At 38.6% G+C, this 26,658-nt stretch overlaps 1 protein-coding gene across 1 annotated transcript; it reads left to right on the forward strand.

The window, feature by feature from the left end:
- Positions 1-56: 56 nt before the first annotated feature.
- On the forward strand, positions 57-25,911 carry LOC137295388 (zinc finger protein 420-like). The gene is made up of 2 exons (XM_067826729.1): positions 57-821; positions 23,875-25,911. The coding sequence occupies exons 1-2, from the start codon at positions 72-74 to the stop codon at positions 24,583-24,585; spliced, it is 1,461 nt and encodes a 486-aa protein (XP_067682830.1). The 5' UTR covers positions 57-71; the 3' UTR covers positions 24,586-25,911.
- Positions 25,912-26,658: the final 747 nt, after the last annotated feature.

Genomic DNA, 26,658 nt, shown 5'->3' on the forward strand with positions numbered 1-26,658 from the left:
AGTGGAATCCAACCTCACCTGTGTATTGTATGTTAGAAACACTTACACAATCATTTCATCCATAGGTACTCATGAGGAGTCACGGTGGAATCATGCCTCATAAATGTGTTGAATGTGGGAAAAACTTTATACGATCTGAGGGTCTGCAAACACACATGAGGATTCACAGTGGAATAAAGCCGTATGAATGTGTTGAATGCGGAAAAAAATTTACACAATCTGGTCATCTGCAGACACACATGAGGGTTCACAGTGGAATAAAGCCATATGAATGTGTTGAATGTGGAAAAAAATTTACACAATCTAGTCATCTGCAGGCACACATGAAGATTCACAGTGGAATGAAAGCACATCAGTGTGTTGTGTGTGGGAAAACATTTACGGAGTCGGGTAACCTTCAGAGACACATGAGAATTCACACAGGAATCAAGCCTTATGAATGTGCTAAGTGTGGGAAAACATTTACAACATCAAGTAGTCTGCAGACGCACATGAGGATTCATAGTGGAATAAAGCCTTTTGAATGCGTTGAATGTGGGAAACAGTTTACACAATCAAGTAATCTGCAGAAACACATGAGTTGTCACAGTGGAATCAAGCCTCATGTATGTGTTGAATGTGGAAAAAAGTTTAAATTTTTGGGTGGTCTGCGGACACACATGAAGATTCACAGTGTAATCATACCTTATGAATGTGTTGAATGTTGGAAAAAATTCACATGTTCAAGTTCTCTTCAGCAACACATGAGAATTCATAGTAGAATCAAACCTCATCAGTGCATTGTGTGTGAGAAAACATTTACACTATCAGGTCAACTGAAGGTACACATGAGGATTCACAGTGGAATACAGCCGTATAGATGTGTTGAATGTGGGAAAAAGTTCACACAATCAGGTAATCTGCAGAAACACATGAAGATTCACAGTGGAATAAAGGCGTATGAATGTGTTCAATGTGAGAAAAAGTTCACACAATCTGATAATCTGCAGGCACACATGAGGATTCACAGTGGAATAAAGCCGTATGAATGTGTTCAGTGTGAGAAAAAGTTTACACTATCAAGTTATCTGCGGAAACACATGAAGATTCACGCGAATCACAGTTAATCAAACCTAAAGGATGTGTTGAATATGGGAAATATGTTACAAAATCATGTAATGTGCAGGCAAACATGAGAGTTCATAGTGGAATCAAGCCTTATGAATGTGCTGAATGTGGCATAAAATGTACATGATCCAGTGGTTTGCAGAGACACATGAGGATTCACAGTGGTTCAGCTATGAAGACGTGTCATGGTGTTAGGTTTAGGAAAGGTTATGTGTCTGCAGACACCCTGGAGAAATACATTAGGAGTTAGAATGGAATCATGTCTTTTCAGTGTGTTGAATGTGGGAAAACATTTGCAATGTCAGAGATACTCTTAGCCAGTAAACACTTGAGAAATTCATTTTAGAATTAAATGGTTTCTGGGTTTTAATGTTATGTATATATGACAGTGCATATATTTCAACGTACACTTTTGTATTTCCATCCCATCAAGTACACGTTTCTACCGGTAAGCCTGGTGTGTTTATAAGATTCATGAATCTATTAACTGAAGATGAGTTGTTGAAGCGTGAAAATATGTAGACTGTTCACATATCACAGTCTACAAGGAAATGGATTTTACTTCCTATTTTATCTGGGTGGAAGGGGCACACCCCAGCGTTAAGAGGGACTGTGAGGGACTTTACCTGACGTTTCCTATTTTTAATTGCAAGCTACCACTACAAAGAGGTACGAATATCAGTCTTGAAGATCGGGGAATGGTTCTACACAAAACGTAAGCTTCAGGCTTTAAATCTTTCTTGGTTAGGTGGTATGTTCAAAGGTTATTTCCGTTTGGATTGCCGTGGTCATTCCAGAGATCACAGAACCCACTAATGTACATGTACATTCACCAATGACATCCAGCTGTCGTTGAAGTTGTGACATGTCTGTTGTAGACAAGTTAATTTGCTCACAAACATTGATGTTTTCAGGTAATTTAGAAACATTTATTCCCAGGAATGACTTTTGTTGAGAGACCAATCATGGATACAACTTGGTAGTACTTTATGTTTACCCTTTGCCTACCGGAAGTACTTAGGCATGGCATGCGATTAAAACACTGCCATCACTGTGGTCTCCCCTATTTCTTTGTAAATACAGTCAAGAAAATGTAAGTAACGTTTGACATATTCCTAAGATATTGAAGCTGTCTTCGAAATACCTGCTATTGTACATGCCAGTTCCTGATAACCGATTAATTCTTAGGTACTATGAGGGATAATCAACTTGCACCAGCTGCTAACAAAATGTCTGTCATCACTTCATTATGCCATTTACGACAGGACAAAGAGGATGGTCTGGTTAAACTCAATCTGGTTCAACACACGTTCATTTTCAATTCCTGTTTACAATATGGTTAAAGTTTTTCGTCACTACAGTATTGATTTTCCTTATTTAAGCCCAGGGCTTAAATACAGGAACTCCTAGTAATGGCAAAGGCTTGTAAACCATGCATAGATATATACAGCATATCTTAGATACCTGCTATGAAAAACATGAAAACGTGATAAGTTTTACTTTGCATAAACAAATGTATCACTTTAATATGAGTCCAGTACAATAACTATGGACTTCCAGTACAATTTATTCTGATTCTCATTTCATCTTCCAGTATGTGAGGGTAAGAACTACCTCCAGAGCGCTCAGTACCTGTTCAGTAACATTACAGACAATTACGAGATACCTATCACAAAAGAAAAATGGTAACTGATTAAAGGATTACTAAACTTTGCTACTTCTATGTATACAAATTAGTTAAACAACACCCGATACACATTTTCCTAAAATTTTGTACCCTTGAATATTGTGATTTTGATGGTGTACGGGTTGTACTGGGTCTCTCAGGGACATGAAAGCGATGAAACATCTTTTCAATGTCTCCCATGACTGCGATAGCTTCCTTTCAGAATCTCATTAAGACACCTATTAATCTATGGGCAATGTCTGGTCCTTTCATAAATACACTATTCAGAGAAGTCCCCTGGTAAGTAGCAGATGAATCAAACACTCCTCGTACCTGATCTGGTTTATTCGGATGGTGAACTCCAAACAGCGGTAAGTACCAACCTTCTGCATCTTCAGTGAATGGCGGAGCCCGGTCAGCATGATTGGCAGAGAGTATCTTCGCCATTAAATCAACCACCTGTTGGCGCTTCACTGGATCTCTGTCCTTGCTCTTTTCCAAAGATTTGGCTCGTTTTACAAGCTTGATCCTTATTGTTCAGTAGAACCGGCCTTGGGTTCTTAAACGGTAATGGTGCGACCCAATTACCTTCTGGGCCTCTATGCATTTCCTTGTGCATGAGAATGGTGGGCCTTCCATGAGACAAAAAGTGAGTTTTCATCACAGTTACCTTATCCATGTGGTCTGGTGCATGCACTCTACCCAGACACGTTTCGCCAATTAATACCCAACCTAAGGGTAAATTCTGAGCATATGGGGACCTTCCAGGTCCTACACGTTGATCTTGCACGTGATGTGCTTCTGTCATGTGCCAGGCTATGAGAAGAAGTATCTTCGCCGAATCATCAACAGGTGGTATCCCCACCGCCAAATCTGACAGATGGAGATGATGCCTAGCTACAGCTGGGGTAATGATTTCCTCTCGTGTATCTGGTATCTCATTGCACTCTGTAAGGGGCGGCCTGAACATGATGAAAGAGTATAAGCCATTCTTTGTCCATTTATATTCATACGATCAAAGAATTCTGATTTTGCCAGTGATGAATTTGCTCTGGTCATCCAAGACTGCAAACAGTTTTATTGCGTCCTGAGGTTGTCCTCTAGGGTAGACCTTTACCAGCACAATTTTTCCGAATTATTTACTATGACATTCCCCATTACAGATCTGTGTACACTTTGATGTAGCAGATAGCTTACATGCAAGTCCATCATTGCTTGTATTGTCTGCAACGACCTTGCTAGAAGTTTGGGTGGACCCCAGCTGTCTGTCATAGTTCTCATTGTGCATTGCGGTGGCATGCCTAGTACTATCACATATCCCACAGTGAGGACTCTCAGTACAGTTAATCGCCAAGTGCCTTGAGGCACAACACTTGTAACACAAACCTTTCTGTTTCAGAAATTCCTTGCGCTCTTCAAAAGGCTTGGCCCTGAAAACTTTACAATCGTTCAACGTGTGTTTACTGTTGTGAATGGGACGTTTGCTAAACTGATTGCTAGTATTCTCAAACTTTTGATCTATATCAGTCTTGTTGGCATGGACACTCTGGCTGAATGGTTTGGAGGATTTATCCCGCCTCGCCTCAACATGCTGTACTTGTTTTGAACAACTGGGGTCATACAAGGAACTTGGGTCACTCTTTAGTTTGCTGATCTCACGTGGAAATGGTACAAATTCTGTGAATGAAGGAAATAGTACATCAGTGTACTGTTTGTATCTAACGGCACGCTATGTCCACCTTTCTTGAAGGGCAAAGGGTAGCTTTTGTACAATCGGAATGACTCAAGAGGACAAGTCATAGTATGACAACAATGCAGTGAAGTTTGGAGTCTGTTTGAATGAGTTGATCTCGACTACAGGATCAACAAGATCATACAATTTTGCACAGTCCTTGTTTGTAAGTCTAGGGACGTTTGACAACCTAGTTTCAAGTGACGCTTTCACCATCTCAGGACATCCAAACGTTCATCTAAACGCTCCCACAAGCTCAATAAACCTGTCTCAGCATTGGCTGCTCTAATACTCACTGCATGTCTAACTGATTCTGACCCCAGCCACTTGATAAGCCAATCAAATTCATCAGCTGCACTAATCTTGAACTCATTCACCACACTACGAAAATTTGATTTCCATATGACATAGGATTCTGGCTGATCATTAAATTTGCTTAGCCTATATTAGGTCAAATCTTTCTTGCGTAGAAAATATCAGTACTCTGAAAAGGAGAAGAATCTGCATTCAAACCCAGTTGGTTACCATGGTTAACCGATAGTGTGTATCATGTTTACCTTTAACATGTGTATTGTCATTACTTGGTACCATACATGTATTCTGTTCTTTAATGTTTAGGACATTAATGCTGGGGACACTAGGAATGTTAGGGGCACCAGAAACGTCAGGAGCAACATCATTGGAGAGATTATTCACATAATCTTGAGTCCTCCGCCTGGAATCTTCCACAGCAACGGAATCATGGTCAGATGATTCCTGGAAAGAATCATTCACAGCTTGCAACACTTTTACTTCTGCCTCAATAACTGCTGTTTTCTTTTCATGAATCAAAAGGGTCTTCTCAGCTTCCATTTCAGCCTGTTTCTTCAGTAGTTCTGCTTCTTTCTTCTCATATTCTAGAGCAACCTTGCTGGATTCCACCTCTGCCTGTTTTCGAGCGAGAAGTACAGACAAACTAGTCGATGCTTGTGAATGTGTACGGCGACTTGATTTAGTCTTATGGGTCCTTTCGGTCTTTTGGGTATGTACAGACATTTTCTCAATTAATTCCTCAATTTTAGAATTAATATCATGTGAAATAGTAATCACATTACCTTTAACAAGCTGTTCATCACATTTGTGCACCTGCAACTGTTCGTCACTCTCAGTAACGCCGCATCTGTTCAGAAATGAACTATATAAAGAACCCGATGTCTTATACTTGTCATAAAACTTGGTTAGGTTCCTTTCACACAGTCTAAGCTGGGCTAAATCTGTTTTACACTTTTGTACTTTAACAGACACTGTCAATTTCTGTACTAATTCTTTTTAATTTCGAACGATGTAACTGATTTTGGGAATCAAAGTAGACTCCCTTTTTTCCGAAAGTGCCCTTAACCTTGATTTACCTTCTTCAATAGTGCTAACTGCTTCTATTTCACCAACCTGGTCTTTAGAATAAGCCATAGTCCAGTATAATTCTGAAAAGAATTAAACCTTGTTGACACCAGACGGAGTCTTCTTTTAATACTTGATGGCAGTCGTAGTTTTTTACTGAACTGTGTCAATCTCATTCGAGATGGTATAACAGTCAGTTAACCCATGGAATATTGAGTTTATTCCTTGTAGCGTTAAAAATCATTTCCTCGTGAACTGAATAATATACAAACTACCTTTGGCCACTTTAATCCATATGAAATAACAGACAATGTGTACATCACTCTTTTATGGACGCTTCAAACCCGGATGTTGAACATGTGATGTGCATACAAATTACGAAATTACCCAGTTGTACTCAATATCATGTTCTTGATTACCAATGCATTACTACTGTTTACACCAGTCTGATACATTTGTTTACATAATTGTGGTAGAGTTGTGTATATAGTGATTATGTTTTATCATTCAGCTGTTTTACTTGAGTATGCTCAAAATAATGTCATTTGTATATTTCAGGCAATACAGTAATTAATTACTGTGTGTGTGTGTGTGGGGGGGGGGGGGGGGGGGGGCATATTTGATCATATGTGTGGTGTTTTTTGGTGTATATGAAATATATAGATATGTAAATAGTATTCATGGTATGTTTTATATCATGAACAGGTCGATACCAGATATTGTTGGTCAGACGCCAGGACAACCCCCCGTGGGAATCATAGGGTATACATGTTTATATCTACTTATAGAATACCTAGTATACATATAATTATACATATTTTTATGGCATTCCAATTAATTAAGTATAATATCAGTGCAATATTCGTATTGTATGAGCAACTGAAACTGCAATGAATATGATATGCTAAGTTTATATTTGTATCACTTATGACTGTGTAAAGTGTTGCTTTTATATGTCACCTTGTGAGAGTATGTCAGCTTGAGTCAGCTTGTGAGAATTGCACTCTTATTTTTTTCCATTAATTGTTGCAGGTGTCAGTTTGTCATCAATTTTACTCGACCAATAAACAGTTCTCACACCCTAGCCTGTGTCACTGTGAATGAATTCGCAAGACCATATTGATGGCTGTAACATAATTGTTGTGAACTGAAAGGCATACGCAATTCAGTGAAAGTGGCCGTGATGGTCAAACAATAATGAACAGATATTGAGGATAGTAGGACGGGTAAATTGTACTTCATGTATTATCAAGATACATATGTATTGTAACTGGAAAGCATTACTTACTCCATGCAAGCCATCGCCTTTTGGACATGCATTTGGGAGAACTGGCTCCCAAACAGAAACCCGATGAGACGATGCGGTCTGGCCAATCATTTTTTATTTCTCACCTGGGGAGTTTCAAAACATTAACTTACGGAAGAGAAGAAGAAAAGAAGCGTACGTAAAATGCAAAAAATGATCAGAGACTAGAATGGGCAACTGAACACAGGTGCTGAATGGCGGTCTCCTTTAACGAATGTTCAATTAGGGGATTACTCACATCGTGCGAACACAATATGCTGTCACTATTCGATTCTTTAGTCTTGTGGTGTGTACACTAGCAGAATTCAAGTTCATGCAACCTACATGAGAATACATCTCGCAGTTCTGCCAGGTGGAATACAGGCCGTACGTCATATGAATTCCTAAATGTTTTGATGAGAGAAATTATTTAAGCAAAGGCTATACCAAGCAGAGAATTATTTTCACTTGAATTCTGAGATTCATGTCTGTATCTGACCTGTGCACGTTTGTATAGCATAACCAAACATCTTGCATGGCACTGTTTCGTGTCTTAAAGTTCCGTTGCACATTTTCTCACTTTGAAATCAATAACGAAAGTAGATGCCTAATGAAGTCCTGCAGTACCATCAATGTCATCACAAAAGATACATACATCAATGTGGTCTGGTGTCAATGATTGATTTAAAAAAAGAACTCCTGGTCTTCACTGGAAATACTTAATCAGTGTCTTCATTCTTTCGTTTTTTCGCTTCGAATCTCAATTTTGCTGACTTTGTTCCGGCATGATTTGTGCCATATGGCATGATGAATGCTTAATGTATTCTCAATTCCACTGCCATCATCGAGGTGCTGAATGCTAAAATTTAACGGTAGTGCATTAATCTTGCTGAACGTAAGCAGAAGTTCTGCAACATATTTGTACCCAACACCAACATCGTTTCTTTTGGATTTAGCTGGACATTGCAATAGTTCTCTACTAATATCCCGGTAAAAGTTACATTACTTCCATTCTATAGAGTTGCCTGACTGCTCAGAATTTATTCCTGGGTCGGCACTAACATGACCACCCGTGTTCACTGTCTTTGTCAAGCTTTTTACCTGAGAATAAACACAAACAGAGATTGCTAATCTTTTTATGGCCTAGCAATGATTTGGTGAAATACAACATGAAATAGAAGTCCTTATATCAATGTTTATATTTTATAAAATGTTGTCATTTCAGGTTTCTAGACTCTAGTAAAATGAATGGTCAGGAAAGTAGCATGTAGGAGAAAAGGATTTGTGAACTCAAATCTTAAATTATTGTCATTTTTTAGAAAATATTATATATCACAGTTTCATCAATGTTAACAAATTGCCTTAATTCGACTAAATCAAACACTCAATAATGCTATTTCACATTTTTCTGCTAAAGGAATGTGAGAAACTCTTGAGAATGAAAATGTGTGTTATTCTAAAAGAAAAATGTAGCACGGAACACCTTAAGTGTACTTAGATTTTGCTTCTGTGTTCATACAGCTTATTGAATGATATTTGCTGCCTTTTTATGCCTACCGTTAAGTCATAACCATCACAAGAATGCGCTCCAAAATGTATCATCTGCTACAAGCAGCCATCTTACATCGCTAAAGGGATAAAATTCCAATACTACTTCAAGAAGATTTGATCTCATTTAGCAATCAAAAAAATGAATTGACTGTAACTTTGTAAAATTGCCTAGTTCCAAGACAATAAACATGTTGGACGTAATTATACGGATAAACAATGTATTCATAATGTATACATTGTGTTTACTATTTGATGAGTAACACAATATGAAACTATTATTTAAATGGTAATAGCTTTGGTGTTTACAGCTAAAACAGTAAATAACTCAACATGGACTTGTTTAATCCAAAATTGACTTGAACTGAACAAATAGTCCTGACATTGAGTTGTAAAATACAAGAATAATTCTATAAAACTGTAATTTGGGCGGCCACCATGGATTTTTATCATCACCAGGTGGCACTGCACATTAGCTTAGAAATACATAGAACCCTGTTAAGTATAATACAGAAAGAAAATAGTGAATATGACTACATAATATATGATGTATTGAGCATAGACAGACATCATTAGAGATTTCAGTCAAATTGGTGGCCATCTTGGATTTTCTGCCACCAGGGACTGCTGCTGAGGTGGATCCATATCCAGAAATGTTTGGAATGGTTCAATATATTTTGGGCAAAACTGAAAACTTGACACAGATAAATGTATGATTTTTTTTGTGTGTGTCTGTTCATTGGAATATTTCAAACAGTATCTCTAGTGAAGGTAAACATTGTGAATCCTTTAATTTCGTGAAATTCTAAAGTAACGTGCATTCCTTGACTTTATAGCCTAGAGAAATGAAAAATTGTGTGACGTCACTCAGAGAAGGTGCAGCAATACGATCATGTTATCATCGTAACAGATTTGTCACTGCAGCTTCCACAAGTAGGGAAATGTTTGGTGGAAGGATAACCCCACAAACTGTCATAAATCGCTTGCATGCCGGACCAGTCTTAACACCTCTTCATCGCCGTAACCGACTTGCGTGGACCACTAGACACATAAGGTTTACACAAAGACAGTGGAATTCGATTGTCTTCAGTGACCAATCTGGATTCAACTTGAGATTTGCCGACGGTGTACCGCAGACGAGGTGAACGTCATGCTCAAGCCTGTGTCCGTGAAGTTGACCGTTTGGGCGGGGGAAACGTCGTGGTTTGGGGATCTGTTGCGCACACGGACGTTCTCCTCTTGTTGTTCAAGGGAACTTAACTGCTGTCCAGGGGATCAGATTTTGCTACCTGTTCTGCTTCCCTGGAGTAACGTTCCAGCAAGACAGCACCAGGCCTCATACAGCAGTTCTTACATAGGATTTTCTAAGGAATGTCGGGATTCAAGTCCTGGATTGGCCATTGCGTAGCCCCGACCTCAATCCGATCGAACACATCTGGGACGAACTGAGTCGACGTGTTCGTCAACAAGTCAATCCAGCACAGACGTTGCAAGATCGTTGTTGAGCAATGGCGACGTCTTCCTCGGGCAGTGTTCACTAACATTCTGAGATCCATGTTGAGACGTTGTGTGGCTGTACGAGACGCAAGAGGTGGACACAATCGTTACTAAACACCTCAGTTCCATTGTTCTCCCTTCTGTGAACTTAATTTTGGAGGGTAGTCCGACATAATAAATGTTATCAACGTTAAAGGCAAACGGCGAGACGTGTTTCTGTTTTCTGTTGATGTCCAGGTGTTCTGTGCACACCATACAACTAAAACAAACTACTCAAAAAAAAAAAAAAGAAACGCAAAAGTAGTATCTCTCCATGTAACGTTTCGAATTTGAATCATTGGTGTCTATGTAATCAGTATATCTATTATGAACGTTGCCTACAAACATTTCAGAGTTTGAATTCATTGCCATTGAGGACAACCCGCCAAACAATCTTAAATTTGGTGTAAAGTCATCCCTAGACTTACTGAGGCTCAGCGCAACAATGCGATTGGTCATTTGGAGGCTGGGAAGCTCAGTCTTCTATTGCAAGGCAACTGAGTATCATAGCAGGACTTTGGCATCGCTACCAGCACCAAGGGTCAACACATGATCGCCCCAGGTCGGGTCGACCCCTCCACAACATCGGTAGTGGCAGGACAATTTCTGATCAGACTGTGAGGGACCGCTTAGGTGAGGCTGGTATTCGTTCCAGAAGACCTTTGCGGACCTGTCCTGACATGTCAACATCGGTAACAACACAGTGGTGTCGCCAACATCTCCCATGGCCATTGCAAAAGTGGAGAACTGTTATCTTCAGTGATGTCACCTTACATGCTGCGATGTCCCGACGGAAGAGTGTGTGTATATCGACGTCGTAACGAACACTACGGTGCAAATTGTGTACAGGAAGTGAACAGATTTTGTGGTGACAGTGTCATAGTTTGAGCTGGCATCTCATACAGTGGCAGGACAGATCTCATTCAGGTCCAGGGAAATTTGACAGCTCGACGTCACCGTCATGAATCATCAGGCCTTATGTCCTTCCGTTCATGAACCGCCAGAACGTCATTTTTCAGCATAACGGTCGGCCGCATACAGCAAGAATAACCAGGGATTTCCTTGCCCAGAACAGTGTTCAGGTTCTTGATTGACCCTCATGATCACCGGATCTTAACCCTACTGACAGTTGTGGGGCGAACTGGTTCGTCGTGTGCGGCAGCGTGACCCTCAGCCACAGACGTTACCCGCTCTGTTTGTGGTTTTGAGGGAAGAATACCAACTCATTCCCAGGCACTTCATTCGGAATCTGGTCCAGTCTATGGGACGCCGATGCCATGCAACCATTGATGCTAAAGGTGTCCACACAAGATACTGACTCCTCTGCGACCTTGACCTTGGAACACTTGTCATTTGTTTCTTGCAGCATTGGATCGTGCAGGTTTTCTTCATGACTGCCCTGTATTACTGAACCTTAAGTGTATAAATTGATAACAATTTTCAGTTATGCGTATCTTTTTAATAGTATAATGGCCTTAAAATAAATATTAAATTATGGTCCCCAAAATACCGAGTGTCAAGTTTTCATTTTTGCTCAGAATATAAGTGTGCCAGGTTTGGTGCTTTTAACCCAAAGAGCACAAGTTTGTCAAAATCCTGGCCTTAACCTGCCCCTTAAAGTGCATTTTCAATCCGATGTGCCAAAATAAGAAACATTCGTGATATTGTACTCTGAACTTATCAGTATGGCACGGCGGCGATATTCAGAAGCAAGGAGATGGGAGTTTTTACCCCCATTTCTTTACTACACTCAGTGGGTTACAGAACAGAAGTGCATTCAAAGTAGGGTACTCTATTAATCCAGGCGCAGCAGCTCTAGTTGATAAATCGGCACCTGTACTAAGACAAACATCGACAGTGGTAGTAACACCACATAAGCTAAGCTGAGCTAAACCTGTACAATTGGTAATAAAGATGGACGCTAACACTTGCTCTAAGTATTCAAAGCATGTTTTGTAACACATTCCATTTTCTGTTGAAAAGACTGATTCTATCATTTTAATAGCAATATATTTTTCTACTGTGAAGACCTCTTTGAAGGTGGCTTTAAATGAATTAATACATGGTTTATGTCTTTTGATATCCATAACATATATATGTCTTATGGCTAGAATGGTCATATGAATTAATAAACTATCAGCACACGAAGGAAATAGAATGTAATTGTTTGTTGTTTCAATATTTCATAAATCAACATAGTTGTTAAAACTCTTAAAAGGATTTTACGCATGGGCATTGTATTTACACATGGTCAAAATTTTCGCCTTCTAACCCACAGAAAGAGCACAAATCGGAGTCGACCAGTTTCATTTTTAGAAGTTCCTTTTTGGTGTATATTCTTTTTTGTAAGAACTTGTGTTGGAATTCTAAGAGCTTTGTGTCAGTTATGGCTTTTCTATGTCGTGAAAAAATGCACTTCCAATCTATAAAAATGTCAAGTTCTCTTTCCCATTTATTACAAACTTCACGGAAACTGGTGGCTGAGATGAGTTTATCATAGAAGAATCTAGATCCTTTACATGGATTGATAATATCAGTCCAAGGGCATACAGTTTTAATGTGGGGAAAATCTATTTTAAAATTTTGTAGTTTTGTTCTCCATACCTTTGGGGTGTTAAGTAATAAGCGATTGTAGTCAAGTATGGTGTCCTGTATATTGAAAAAACGTTCTTGGGTTTATGAATGGGATTAGACATTTTCATTGTAGAGGTCTTTTACGTATAACATGCCTTTGTGAAACCAGTTTTTAGTGATGAAGTTTGGGTCGTGAAAATGGTGATTTAACCAAAGCGGTTGCATTAGGATGCCGTTAATGTCGTCAGTGTCAACTGAATGGGTTTTTACATATCTACTCCACGCCTTTAGAACATCATTCCAAAAGGGATTTTAACTTTTAAGTAAAACGGGATATTTGCACCGAAATGGAAGATATAGTCTAACCTAAAACCGCAGAGCTCGTACGGTTTCTGTTTTGAATTGTATCTTTTAGACGTGAAATTTTTAAGGATTCAGTGAATGTTTCAATATCAATCATTCTCAGACCACCTTCTTCATATTTTCGTATAAGATTAATTCGTTTTATTTTGTATTTTTTGTTGTTCCATACAAACTTGAAAAAAAGAGTGCTCACTTCTACGATAGAGTCGGGTGGGGGGTTTGGAAGGGAGGCCAATATGTGTACGATGGTTGATAATGCTAACGTTTTGATTACAGTGGTTTTACCAATCAAAGTCAAATTGCGTTTGCGCCAAGTTGAAAGAATCCTTTTGATATTGTTTAGTCTCTTTCTGGTGTTGATAACCCACAGGTTTCGAAAAGAGGCGTTCAGTGTTATTCCCAATACATCAAAGTTTCCCACATGCCAATTTTTAAGGTCAAGGGTTAATTTTATCCTACTTCCAGCAAGTGATCCAAGCCAGACTGCATTGGTTTTATCGACGTTTACTTTCAGACCAGACATTCTATAAAAGCTTGCTAGAGTATTAATTGCTTCCCTAAGAGAATTCTCTGATCCATCTAAAAAAAATTCCGTATCATCAGCATATTGACCAATTATGCATTCGATATCGTTTAAGGTGACTCATTTTATTTCGCCGTTATCACGAATCATAATCCCGAGGATTTTCTGCAACGAACAAAAACAAGTAAGGTGAAATTGGGTCTCCTTGTCTACAACCTCTTTCATTTTGGAAGAAAGTTCATAAATGTCCGTTTTGTATAATACAAAAAATGCCATTAGACATTAGAGTATTAACCCATTTCTGTATTTTTCCCCAAAGCCAAATCTGTTCAGAACCATCATAATAAACACTTTGGAAACCGTGTCAAATGCTTTTTTAAAACCAATCAATAATAATAAAGCCTTTTCGTTTAATCTCTTAGTTTCAAACATAATATCGTAGAGAAGGCTTATGTTATCTGATATACATCGGCCTGGGATAAAACCCGTTTGATTTTCATAAATAAGAATATTTAATGATTTCTTTAGTCTGTATGTGATGCAAGTACTTAGAATTTTATATAGAGCATTTAAGAGAGAAATCAAATCTAAAGAAATCTTTGATCCTTGTTTGATTTAGGGATACAGGTAATCACTCCTCTATTCACTGTTGTTCTGAGAAAATCGTTATTGAAAGTTTCTTTTATATACCGGTGAATCCATGTTTTGAGATCTTTCCAAAAAAATTGAAAAATTTTAAAGGAAAACCGTCTAGGCCGGGACTCTTATTATTTTTCGGTGATTTTATGGCAGTAGCAATTTCATTTATGGTTGTGTCTGCATCAAATTCCTCAGAGAAATCTTTATCTAAGAACGGTGTAACGAGATCGTGAAATGGGAGGAGATGGGAAATTATTGTCATGTACGAAACAGGAATGTCGGCCAGAGCAGTTGGTCATCAAGTTGAGATTCATCACTCTAACATTAGCAGACTTGCGAGAAAATTCATCGCCATCGACGATTTGAGGGATCGTCCAAGGCCAGGCCGACCGCCAGAGTGAAAGGTATTGCCCTGGTACGTCTTGTGCGTATTGAAAACCCATTGGCTTTCAAACAGAGTCGATCGGCATGAAGGCGCGATAGGAAAATAAGCGCGCAGCGCTAACTAAAAGATCCCTTTTGGATTAGTGTTTGGCCCGACGTCAGGAGAATTCGACGATGATCATAGGGGAAGGTCCATTGGTCGGACGAGAGTCGCTTCCTTTTACACGTCACAGATAACCGTCAACGTGTTTAGACGACCAGAAACACTGTGTCTTTGCCGAGAAACATTCAGGCTTTGATCAGTTCAATCTGGAAAGGGGTTGGTTATGGTCTGGGGGATGCCTTTCACGTGACTAAGCTGGATCTTGTTACAGTTCGAGGGAATCTTAATGGCGATCTCTACATCCAGGACATCCTTGACCCCGTCCTTGTACCTCATTTTGACTATAATTCTTTAGCTACTCGTCCCTTATTCACAGTTCCCGTGCCGTGAAGCAGTATTTTCAGAACAACACCATCACCAAATCCCTCTGGCCTGCTATGAGTCCAAATTTGAATCCTTTTGAACATATCTGGGACATTATTGGACGTCGAATCCAAAAACTGGAACCCCGTCCACAGAATCGTGCTGGTTTAGAGGTTGCATTGCATCGTGAGTGACAGCAGCTGCCTTTGGAAGGAATTCCATGAATCACTGGAGGCATGAGAAGGGTCGACACTGTCATCCGGACTCGTGGCAGGTACACCCGCTACTGACATTTTGTTGGTGATTTGGTAACCTTCCTCACAGTCCCTGAACCATATTATGTTCCCTATAGCCTAGCCCTTCCTACAGTGCTCTAAGTAAAGCAAGTCTACATTTCCGTAGGTTCTGAATCTCTGATCTCCCTGGGGCTCCATTTCAATTAAAATGGGTTCGTTTATTTCTGTCAAAATCATATAGATTCAGAGACTAAGCCTTAGTCTAGTGATTTGGCTTCTTGATACCTCACAGAACACTTTCTGACAGAAATGAACGTCTTTGTCTCATTGTCGATCTCCGCGGCACCGCACCGGAACAATGTTGCTGAATTTCCCAATTCAGAAAAACAAGTTATCACTAATTACTATTGTGTGGTATTCATCACTCAATAAGTTTAAATTTCATAATAAAGTAGTGTTGGACCCATTCCTGACTTGATATGATAGCAGTGTTACCTTACACTTGTCCAAAGTTGGCAAAATCGGGTGTCGCTAAATTTCCATGTGTATCGTTATAGTCATAAGACCTTGCAATGGTTCAGGAACTAGGCACAGCGTGCCTGAATTGAATTGTTAGGTGCTCCACTCAGTGCTTGCCCTCTGTAATTGTGTTGATGATTAATTTATCTATGAATTGATGTTATTTATCAGTACCGTAAGTTATTCAAGCAAGTTATTTCCATTATGTTCTTTGTAAACAGTTACATACGGCACATACGCTTTCACACTACACATTGCTTACATTGCCTGACTTAGATTGAAATTGTAAAAGGATATGTTCAGGATAAAGCATGACCCGTGGGCATTATGAACTCAGGGGTTCGAGTCTCTGTTTGGACTATAATTTTCAAAAATATAAATGTAGACTTTTGTAATCGTATAATCCTTTTAGATGATATAATTTACACATAGGTCAAGTTTGGACGACATCGGTGAAGAAATGGAGTTTTAAAGGAAATTCTACGGCTACATTCATTACATTAAATACACATTATTTTATGTAATGAGTGTAGCGGTAGGATTTCCTAAAAAATACACATGTATGTTACGTAATGAGATATTCGAACCAGTGTGACTACGAAGAAGTAAAGCTGTTTCCCTCAGGAATGCCCTCGGGAAAATAGTCTGCCTTCTTCGCAATGCCAATAGGTCATGCTTTATCCACTTTATACATATTTTTTCTTCCGGAGATTAACAGATTTATACACACCTATATGTTGTACTTAATCTGGGGGCTTTTAGTTATTTTTGTGAGCGTTCTAGCAATTGTTGTGTTATGCATTGTTAATAATTCCAGTATATATCAATTCATAAATATTATTTGGGATGGGGGAACGGGAGGAACTGTTACCAACCGAAGATATACTTTGAATTTAATAAATCAGTGGAATAAGACTGGCTACCGACGCCTCGTCTTGAAAGAACAATACACCTGCAGCACAAGGACTACTGCACGTGGGCTACTTGCACTATCCGTCTTGTGAGGGACGCATGGTTCATACCGACAATACGTCTCCTCCTTCACGGCGATCATTCGTAGCCTAGTGGAATAATATCGCCAAGTTTTTGTAAGTAAAGAGATGCTGGTTCGGAACCGGTGTCAACACTACCTGTTGGAAAATGTCAGTACTATATCTTACGATCGCATGAAGTGATGGCAAGACAAAAGCCGCATCAATCATCAAAGCAAGTAATAATTCAAAGTCAGGGGCTATTCACCCGAAAATCCCCGAGCAGAGAGACGACGTTTAAGTAATGCTCCCTAACCATCGGGACATCGGGCATGACGAGAAATAGTACCTCGCTAGAACAAGAGAAAACACTGGTTATTAATGCATTCCATTATGTATGAACTGATGCATTTGGAATGGCATGTTAGACACTTGCTTGAATAAACCCAAAGAACTCACAGCTCTCTCCTTTCTCATCCACCTGATGAAGGGGCAAGGAATAGCCCAGAAACGTGTAAAAATGCAGTGGATGTCAGCTTCTAATAATGAGGAAACATTTTTCTTTTTGTCTTATCTCTAGTTTCTTATTTCAGTGCTTGCTTCTAACAGCTGAATCGCTAAATCGAGGGCTGACTAAACGATAAAAGTTGTCTTACCTCAGGCAGAAACTGTATTAACTTCATAGCAGACTGGCCCCCAGCCATTGTTAAGTTGTCAGCCTGGTTCTTTGCATATTCTGCGCTAGCGCCATAGTGCCTCCGCTACCATGAGCGAGCCGGTAAGGGACCAGGTAGTTGAGAAGAGAGGACGAAAACCAGTCTTTTCTAAAAATAGCTACATATGCGCTCGCATTGGAAAGTCTCGGGAAGCTGGTCGTAAACGATTTTACCTTCACCTTGAAGCCGAGGGATCGTACGTACATAGTGGTTCCACTCAAACGTAAGTAAATGCAGCTGATAGCAGTTATGAAGGTGGATCATTCAGCAACTTCTACTGTTGTGAGTTCTGCCTGGTTGTTGGTGATCGTCGGTATCGAGATGTGTTTCCGTTCGCCATATTCACTATTTTTGTTGGGGTTACCTGGCCCATCAGCTACCGACTCATACATAATCTGCAAGACGGTGACTTTCCCTGTTATTGTAAGAGGTCCGCCCTTACCCCCACCTCAAACAAAAAACTAAATTGCAACCTGGCGTCCATACTTCATGGTAAAATATTCAATAAACTGGAACATATATATATATATATGTATATATATATAAAACAATCAATAAATTTATGTCAGTGTTGGAATATTACATAGGGGAAAGAGCAAATCTACTGTGTAAAACGAGGGGAGACGAGCGGAACTCTTTCTCTAATTTTTAAGAAATAAATATATTGTTGCAAAACTTGCTGGGTATCTTCTATGTTTCCGTAAAGAGAAACCACCAAACTAGTATTTGTTATACTGGAGATGTTTTGTGACTGTGACTGATGCTCAAGTAGGGTGGAAAATAATACTGCCCAATTTTCGGTTCCCAATTGCGCAGATCAATGCTCATGTTGTTGATCACTGGATTGTCTGGTCCAGACTAGATTATTTACAGACCATATAGCTGGAATATTGCTGAGGTCACTGGATTGTTCTGGTCCAGACTCGATTATTTACAGACCATATAGCTAGAATATTGCTGAGTGTGGTGTAAAACTAAACTCACTCTCTCATTCATGTAACTACATGAGCAACAATTACTGCAATGAGAAAGATTGGAAAAGGTTAATTTATTCTACAACATTTCATGGCAGCTATATGTCATATGAGAAAACATACTAAAATGAAACTAAAAATAATAATTCATATCATCCATTGTAATATTAATATCTCGATGAATGTAGAACATATTCCTTGACTATGTTTAATTCATAGGCATTTTTCATTCCATGAGAAACACAACTTGCCAACAGGTTTTCAGATATCAACATGACATACAAATGAAACAAGCATTCACTGAACTTTTTATTGATCAGCCCTAAATCATTTGCAAGCAAGTCACTTTTGAGTAGCAAATACAAATTGATAGTGAACAAAGTTAGTGCAGAGGGTGTCCAGAATATTGTGGAAAGTTTCTCGATGGCAGTGGGAGATGTGAGACGAAAACTCCATCTCCACGCTTGATAACACTTTTTAATTTACAGTGCAATTATATTTTCATGGCAGATATGTAGAAAATATGGTTGGTCAAGAAAGTCCCATTAACAATATTCAATTATTTGGACATGAAATATCACTATTATGTTAACATAATTTGTCTATGTCCCAGTGGGTGCTGTATAAAGATTTGCACTGTAAATCTTTGAGAGCCATACACATTCATTCACTGGTCATTGATCTGTACAATTTGAAATCAAACAACATACAATCAACATATGTCATATTTGGGATTTCACTTTCTTAGTAAAGTACAAATTCTAGTACTTTTTTTCGGTTGAGTCCCATCCGGGATTCGAACCCGCATCCTCAGAGTCAGGCACCCAATCGCCAGCACACAAAGCCAGCCGCCCAGCCTGCTCAGCCACTGCGACTTCCACAAAAATGAAAGTCGGACAACTGGTAGTCTAGACTGCGTACTTTGTGTACCCCTCTGATGAGTGTAAATTGGCACGGCTCCCACGGCCGAAAGCTATGATTACACGATGCCATTTAGAAAGTGGTCAAATGCAACATATGTCATATTTGGGATTTCACTTTCTTAGTAAAGTACAAATTCTAGTACTTTTTTTCGGTTGAGTCCCATCCGGGATTCGAACCCGCACCCTCAGAGTCAGGCACCCAATCGCCAGCACACAAAGCCAGCCGCCCAGCCCGCTCAGCCACCGCGACTTCCACAAAAATGAAAGTCGGACAACTGGTAGTGAGAAAGTGAAAGTCCCAATTGCGCAGATCGATGCTCATGCTGTTGGTCACTGGATTGTCTGGTCCAGACTCGATTATTTACAGACCGCCGCCATATAGCTGGAATATTGCTGAGTGCGGCGTAAAACTCAACTCAACTCGCTCACTCACTCCTGGCTGCAGCAGCACATGCAAGAGTTACTTACCTTTTGTGGATAGATTGCTATATCTACATTTAGAAATCATGTTGTCAGTCAGAGGAAATTTAGCAACAGAGTTGGTCAGAGTTTGCGTAGCTGTGTGTGTTAAACAAACAGCAAGTGAACATAAAGAGAGGGGTTGGAAAATGGAATCGTTGCATTGGTTTGGTTTTATTTGATAAATTGTTATGTGGAACATCTCATCACATTCCGTTTGGATGTGTTTATGTCAACCTCAACTCCTCGGTTAGCTCCTCAATCCAAGACTGCTTAAAGGAATTGTTTATTTAGGGTAGTGCTTGTTGTCTTGTATAACAAATATAGACGTTTCATAGGTTCGTTATATTTTGATGAGGGGCTTAAATTCAAAGGTAGCACACCTAAGTGATTTCATCATTCACAATGATAACCAACATACATATTTTGGAAACTATGGAATATAATGCTGACAACTTTCACTATCCCAGGAATAATGTTGATAATATTATAAATTCATATGGGCGAGATCTGATAGATTTGTGTTGCATTCACAACATACACGTGATGAATGGGCGAAGTAGGTCTAACCCTTGGGGTAACATGACTGAAGATATCAGTGATGCAGTACATAAATTAGTATATCAAATAAATCAACTTGAGTACTTCTGTCAACAATAGAAATTAAATGTCAATATTGATAACACAAAGAGAATTCTGACCAAGACCATGTGAGAGGAGCCAGTCAGTTTCTTGAACATCATGATGAACATGATTGCCATGTATGAAATAGTGATACCATTAACATACTCTAAACTGTGAAATTATTGATGCCATTGACAACCTGAAGGACGGTAAAGCTCCTGGTCCTTGTGCAGTAACTCTAGTCATGATAAAGTGTTGTTAAAATGAACTGTTGCAATTTTTGCATGTGTTGTTTAATAATATTCTGAACAGTGGCAATTTCCCAATAGCATGGGCTAAAGGGCTGGTGAAAGGACTACATAAGAAAGGCAAGAAGACAGAGGTCAATAATCATAGAGGTATAACCCTTAGTGATGTCATGCAGAAGTTATTTACGTTTATATTAAACACGAGATTGACACGTTTTTGTCATCTGTATGACAAGATTCCTGAGTCTCAGACTGGGGTCTGTGCTGGATATAGCACTGTTGATAACATTTTCAGTTTACAGTGTCTGGTTAAAATATATCTCTCTAAAACTAATGGTCGTTTTACTGTTTTTTGTTGATTTCAGGGAGGCATTTTATTCTGTTAATCATAAATTAGTGTGGTTCTCAGTTTTGAATAAAGGTATACATGGTATTTACAGTATTACATCCTTCTGTTTATAAATTTAATTTCTTTTTAAGGTCAGGTAAAGTGAATATCCTACTTAACTTAGCAAAGTTTGTAAAAGAAGCTTTAAGGTTAAGAAGTGTTTAAAAGGTGTATCTAACCGTTTTGTCACAATCATTATTATTTTGAGATTTATACTTGGGCTTATAGCCTTGATACAGAATACTATTTGAATACATTGTTATCTATTAGCCACATTAACATTATGGGTCTGTGTATTGAGATGATTAACCAGGTCCAACTCGTTATCCACCTCGGTATCCAGGCTACTTGTCCCAGCCCTAATAAATATCATCATCACCCACATTTGACCACTTTCTAAATGGAACTGTGTAATCATGCATGTAGCTTTCATCCATGGACGCCTTACCATGTTACACTTATCAGATAGGTACACAAAGTCTGCAGTCTGGACTATCAGTTATCTGTTGTCCAGTTTGTGGAAGAAGTGGCGGCTGAGCGTTTAGATGCTAGCGATTAGGTATCTGGCCCTGAAAGTGTGGGTTTGAATCCCAAATGGGACTCAACCCAACAAATGTACTAGATTCTATAATCCCAAATATATCATATGTTACACTGAATAATGAAGGAAAACATTTGTTATGAATGAAGGTCTGTGTAGATTCTAATACAAACCATAAGGATAATCAGAAAAGCTACCCAATTGAATATACTGGCTCTCAGAAAACAATATTGTAATACATACTGTATACAAAGTTTATTTTGGTGTAGTGGTGTATCGGTAATACTGTGCAATCCTAGTATATTGATGACACAATAGGGCTAAATGGAATGATAAACAATATGTACATTGCTTTTAACCCATTTGTCCTTTAATATGTAAAATCACTACAATTATGGATATTAATCTACTGAATACAATTCACTGTCCAACTATAGATAGGATAAATATCCATCCCGTCATTGGCATATTCCATGTTGAAAATTACCCAGCTAGGTAATATATAGTGTGTTGTGTATGAGAAGACATTTTAACAGTATCAAGTTTGTTATCATGCAACATGTAATACCATCATTTTCTGTATAATCCTTGTTATTGTAAGTTGGGGTGGGTATTGCAGAGAATTGTCATATTGTGATATATTGCAATGTTAAATAAAGCATATATTGCAATGCGAAAGCATTTATTGCGATAAGTATTGCGACATATTGCAAGAAGTTTTTTAAGACAATTTATCATCAATACAGGTGTTACAAGTTTGAATTAGTTTCTCCACTCTCCAAACTAAGAGATTTTAGACAGCTTCTTGACATGGCCAGGTCATATCAGAGATCACTGGTTTTTAATTAGTAAATATTTAAAACATTCAGATCCAAACATTGCAAAACACTTGAATAGAAATTATGAACACAACTTCAAATAGAACATAACTTGACTTTTGGTATGAAATATGGATGTGTCTGACATTTTTAAGCATTATGAAGTTTTCCTAATGCATGGTAAATACTGATTTTTGATCAGCGTATTGCAGTATGTATCATTTTCATGTCTGGACCAGTAAATACTGGTAAACCGGTTGTATTGCTCAGCCCTAATTATGAGAGAATCACGATGTTTCTTCTGTTTTCAGCAAACACCACAACATCCACATCTTAATGATGAAAGTTGAAATCCACAGAATCATTTTGTTTCACTGAAACAAATGGAATCTCTTCAAGGAGTTTGCTGAAAACAGATCTGAAGAAACATTTTTATTGACTACTTGCAAACAGGTGATCACAAGAGAGACCCCATAACTGGAACCCTGGAAGCTGGTGATCTCAAGACGGAACTTGTAATTGGAACCCTGAAAACTGGTGACGTCATGTAAGAACCCATTAGTGGAAACCTGGAAATAGGGATATCATAAGAGAACATGTTATTCCAACCATGGAAACAGAAGGTTTAGACATGAAAAACATAGTGGTTCAAGAAAGCAGTAACATGTTGGTAGAGCTCAAAAACATGTTCCAAGTCAGGTTCCTGTGAAAAGGCACATGCTGTGTCACAGTGAAATCAAGGCTTGAGTGTGCTGAATGTCGGAAAACATGCATACTATCAGATAATGTTCAGAGACACAAGATACACAGCAGAATCAAAACTCATAAGTGCATTGTGTATGCGAAGACATTTACACAATCTGTTCATCTGCAGGAACAAATGAAGATTCCCAGTGGAAACAAGCCTTGCGTGTGGGGAAAAATTACTCATTCACGTTTCTTCAAAAACGTAATGATTGACAGTGGATGCAAACCTTATGAATGAGTAGAATGTAGTATAATGTTTACACATTCAAGTAATCTTCACAAACATAAGGAGTAATCAAACCACATAAGTGCATTGTGTATGAGAAAACATTTACACTCAGATGGTGTACATAGACTCATGAGGATTTACAGTTGAATGAAGCTTTATGAATGTGGGAAAGATTTACACAATAATGTAACTTGCAGACACGCATGATGATTCACAGTGAGATCAAACCCCATCAGTGCATGGAGTGTGAGAAAACATTTTCAACATCTGTTTATCTGCAGACACACATGAGGATTCACAGTGGAATCAAGTCTTTTGAATGTGTTGAATGTGGGAAAAAATTTACAAAGTCAAGTAGTCTGCAGAGACACATGTGGATTCACAGTGGAATCAAACCTTACAAGTGCATTTTGTGTGAGAAAACATTCACACAATTAGGTGAACTTCAGACACACATGAGGAGTCACAGTGGAATGAAGCCGTATGAATGTGTCGAATGTGGGAAGAAATTTACACAATCTTGTAATCTGCAGAGACACAAAAGGAGTCACGGTGGAATGAAACCTCATCAGTGTGTTGTGTGTGGGAAAACATTTACACAATCAGGTAACCTTGAGGTACACATGAGGATTCACACAGGAATCAGGCCATATGAATGTGGTGAATGTGGGAATACATTTACAACATCAAGTAGTCTGCAGACACATATGAGGATTCACAGAGGAATCAAGCCTTATGAATGTGTTGAGTGTGGGAAAACATTCACAACATCAACTAGTCTACAGAATCACATGAGGATTCACAGTGGAATCAAGGCTTATGAATGTGTTGAATGTGCGAAAAAATTTACAAGAGCAAGTAGTCTGCAGAATCACATGGTGCTTCACAGTGGAATCAAGCCTTATGAATGTGATGAATGTGGGAAAAAATTTGCCTGTTCAGGTTATCTTCACAAACACAAGAAGATTCACAGTGAAATGAAACCTCATTAGTGCATTGTGTGTGGAAAACAAATTACTCAATCAGGTAAACTTCAGGTACATACAAGGATTTACACTGGAGTGAAGCCTTGTGAATGTGTTGAATGTGACTTAAGATTTACACACTCTTGGGGGCTCCAGAATTGCATGGCGTTTCACAGTAGAATCAAGCCTTATGAATATGTTGAATGTTTGAAAAGCTTTACACAATTTTTTAATCTGCAGGCACACATCATGATTCTCCTTACGTTTTATGTTTTTCATGTCTGTACGGATATTTCTTTTCATTGTTTCAACACACATGTATATATCCCCAGTCTGTGTCTAGCTTTATTCATTTTGCGTGTTCATTGGTATATGCAGGTTAGATTCTTCTTCAGTTGCCTAGATTCCTGTAGTTTAGTCACAGAAACAGTTCAGAAACAGCTCAGATTATTCTGAACAATGATGAAGTTGTAGGTAGGCCAGTTATTCTGTATTTTACATGATAAATACGACAGTCTGCCAATCAAGTAACATTCAAGTAGATTTACCTCAAATATGAGCCCACAGAATAGATTAAATTGGCCAAAATTTGTATTTTAATGTTTCAGCACCATGAATAAGTATTTGAATAATGATATAAAACATCTGTTTCCCATGCAGTTGTATATCATGGAAAACAATAATGTCATTCCAAGCACATTTACCGTCATTACCCAAATTTCCAGGATGAAACCAGGTAGGAGTACTCTAACTAAAATGGTATCTTCTGACACCATAGTTACGTACATTTACATCACTTTCTAATACCACCTACCATATCCACTGAAATGTTTGTATGGAGAAAATACATGTAAATGCTAACATTACAGTTAGAATTAGTGTACCAGAGTTAAATGACGTGCCTATTCTGAGCACTTCTCATCGTCTACTGCATTTGCCCCTTGCATGTATTCTGATAACTGGAATTTACTTACACTGGTCGTAACTCTGTACAATACTTAATGCATTAAGTGCGACATACCTGTCAACAAAGTAGGCACAAGCCGCAATTTCATTGTTGGGTGATCCACCCCTTACTTGTCCTCAGCAGTTGTTTTAATGGTTAATTTATCTGTAAATGTTATGTTATTTATCAGTACTGTTGTTGCTCAAGGAAATTGTTTGTATTATGTTTGTGTAAGCAGTTCCTGTACATGTTTTGTTATGTTACACAATGCGTATATTACCTGACTTTGATTGAAATTGTAAATATAGGATATTAATGATTATTTTTGTGTGGTATTGATATGTATGGATGGATGCATTTGGAATGGCATGTTAGACACTCGCTTGAATAAACTGAATTAACTCACAGGTCTCTCCCTTTTTGTTTCAACCCAGTCAGCTAAATCCCCAAATGGAGGATTGGGGCACCTTGAGTATACTTAACCCTAAAGGTCATCTTAACCCACGCAAACAAACTGTCTCAGTTACATAGCAAGGAGTATGACTGATTAAATTTCTCCTGTGTTTTTCTGAGATAACTTGTTGCAATTCAGTGCACACAGTCCAAACTTAAATAACTTGGAGGAGGTGTTTTCTTTTACAGCACGTTTGCCATGGCAGAGGACACCAGAAATATACTCGTCAACAATGTCACATGTATCCATGTGGGCAATTGAACCTGCTTTTTACCTTTCTGCTACTAAAGCGTCTGAAACTAACATCTAACGAAATGCACAATCATTACCATGGTTGTGTTATTTATTAAGCTTTTAATCAAAACTTCCTTGCACATGTCAGAGCAAGAATAACTATCCAAACCAGGTTAAGAAGAACAATAATCATCATAAAAATGCATATATTCCTAACTGAATCGGTTGAACTAACCTTTCATGGCATCATTTCGAGGCTGCCAACTAGAGTATGTCTTTGGCCAACAAAATAAGCTTGTATGAGCGAGCACTGCTTAATGGTTGATTAGAGTTACACCCTGGTCAGCATGGGTTCAGATGTGTCAGTCAAGGGTTTTGGTCACATTCAAGTGTCCTTTTACCTTTGTTCACTTTGTAGACACTACAGTGCTTAGTGAAGTTCCATGGACTTACCATGGATTAAAAC

The sequence above is a fragment of the Haliotis asinina genome, chromosome 1 (genome assembly GCF_037392515.1).
Source record: "Haliotis asinina isolate JCU_RB_2024 chromosome 1, JCU_Hal_asi_v2, whole genome shotgun sequence".
Lineage (NCBI taxonomy): Eukaryota > Metazoa > Mollusca > Gastropoda > Lepetellida > Haliotidae > Haliotis > Haliotis asinina.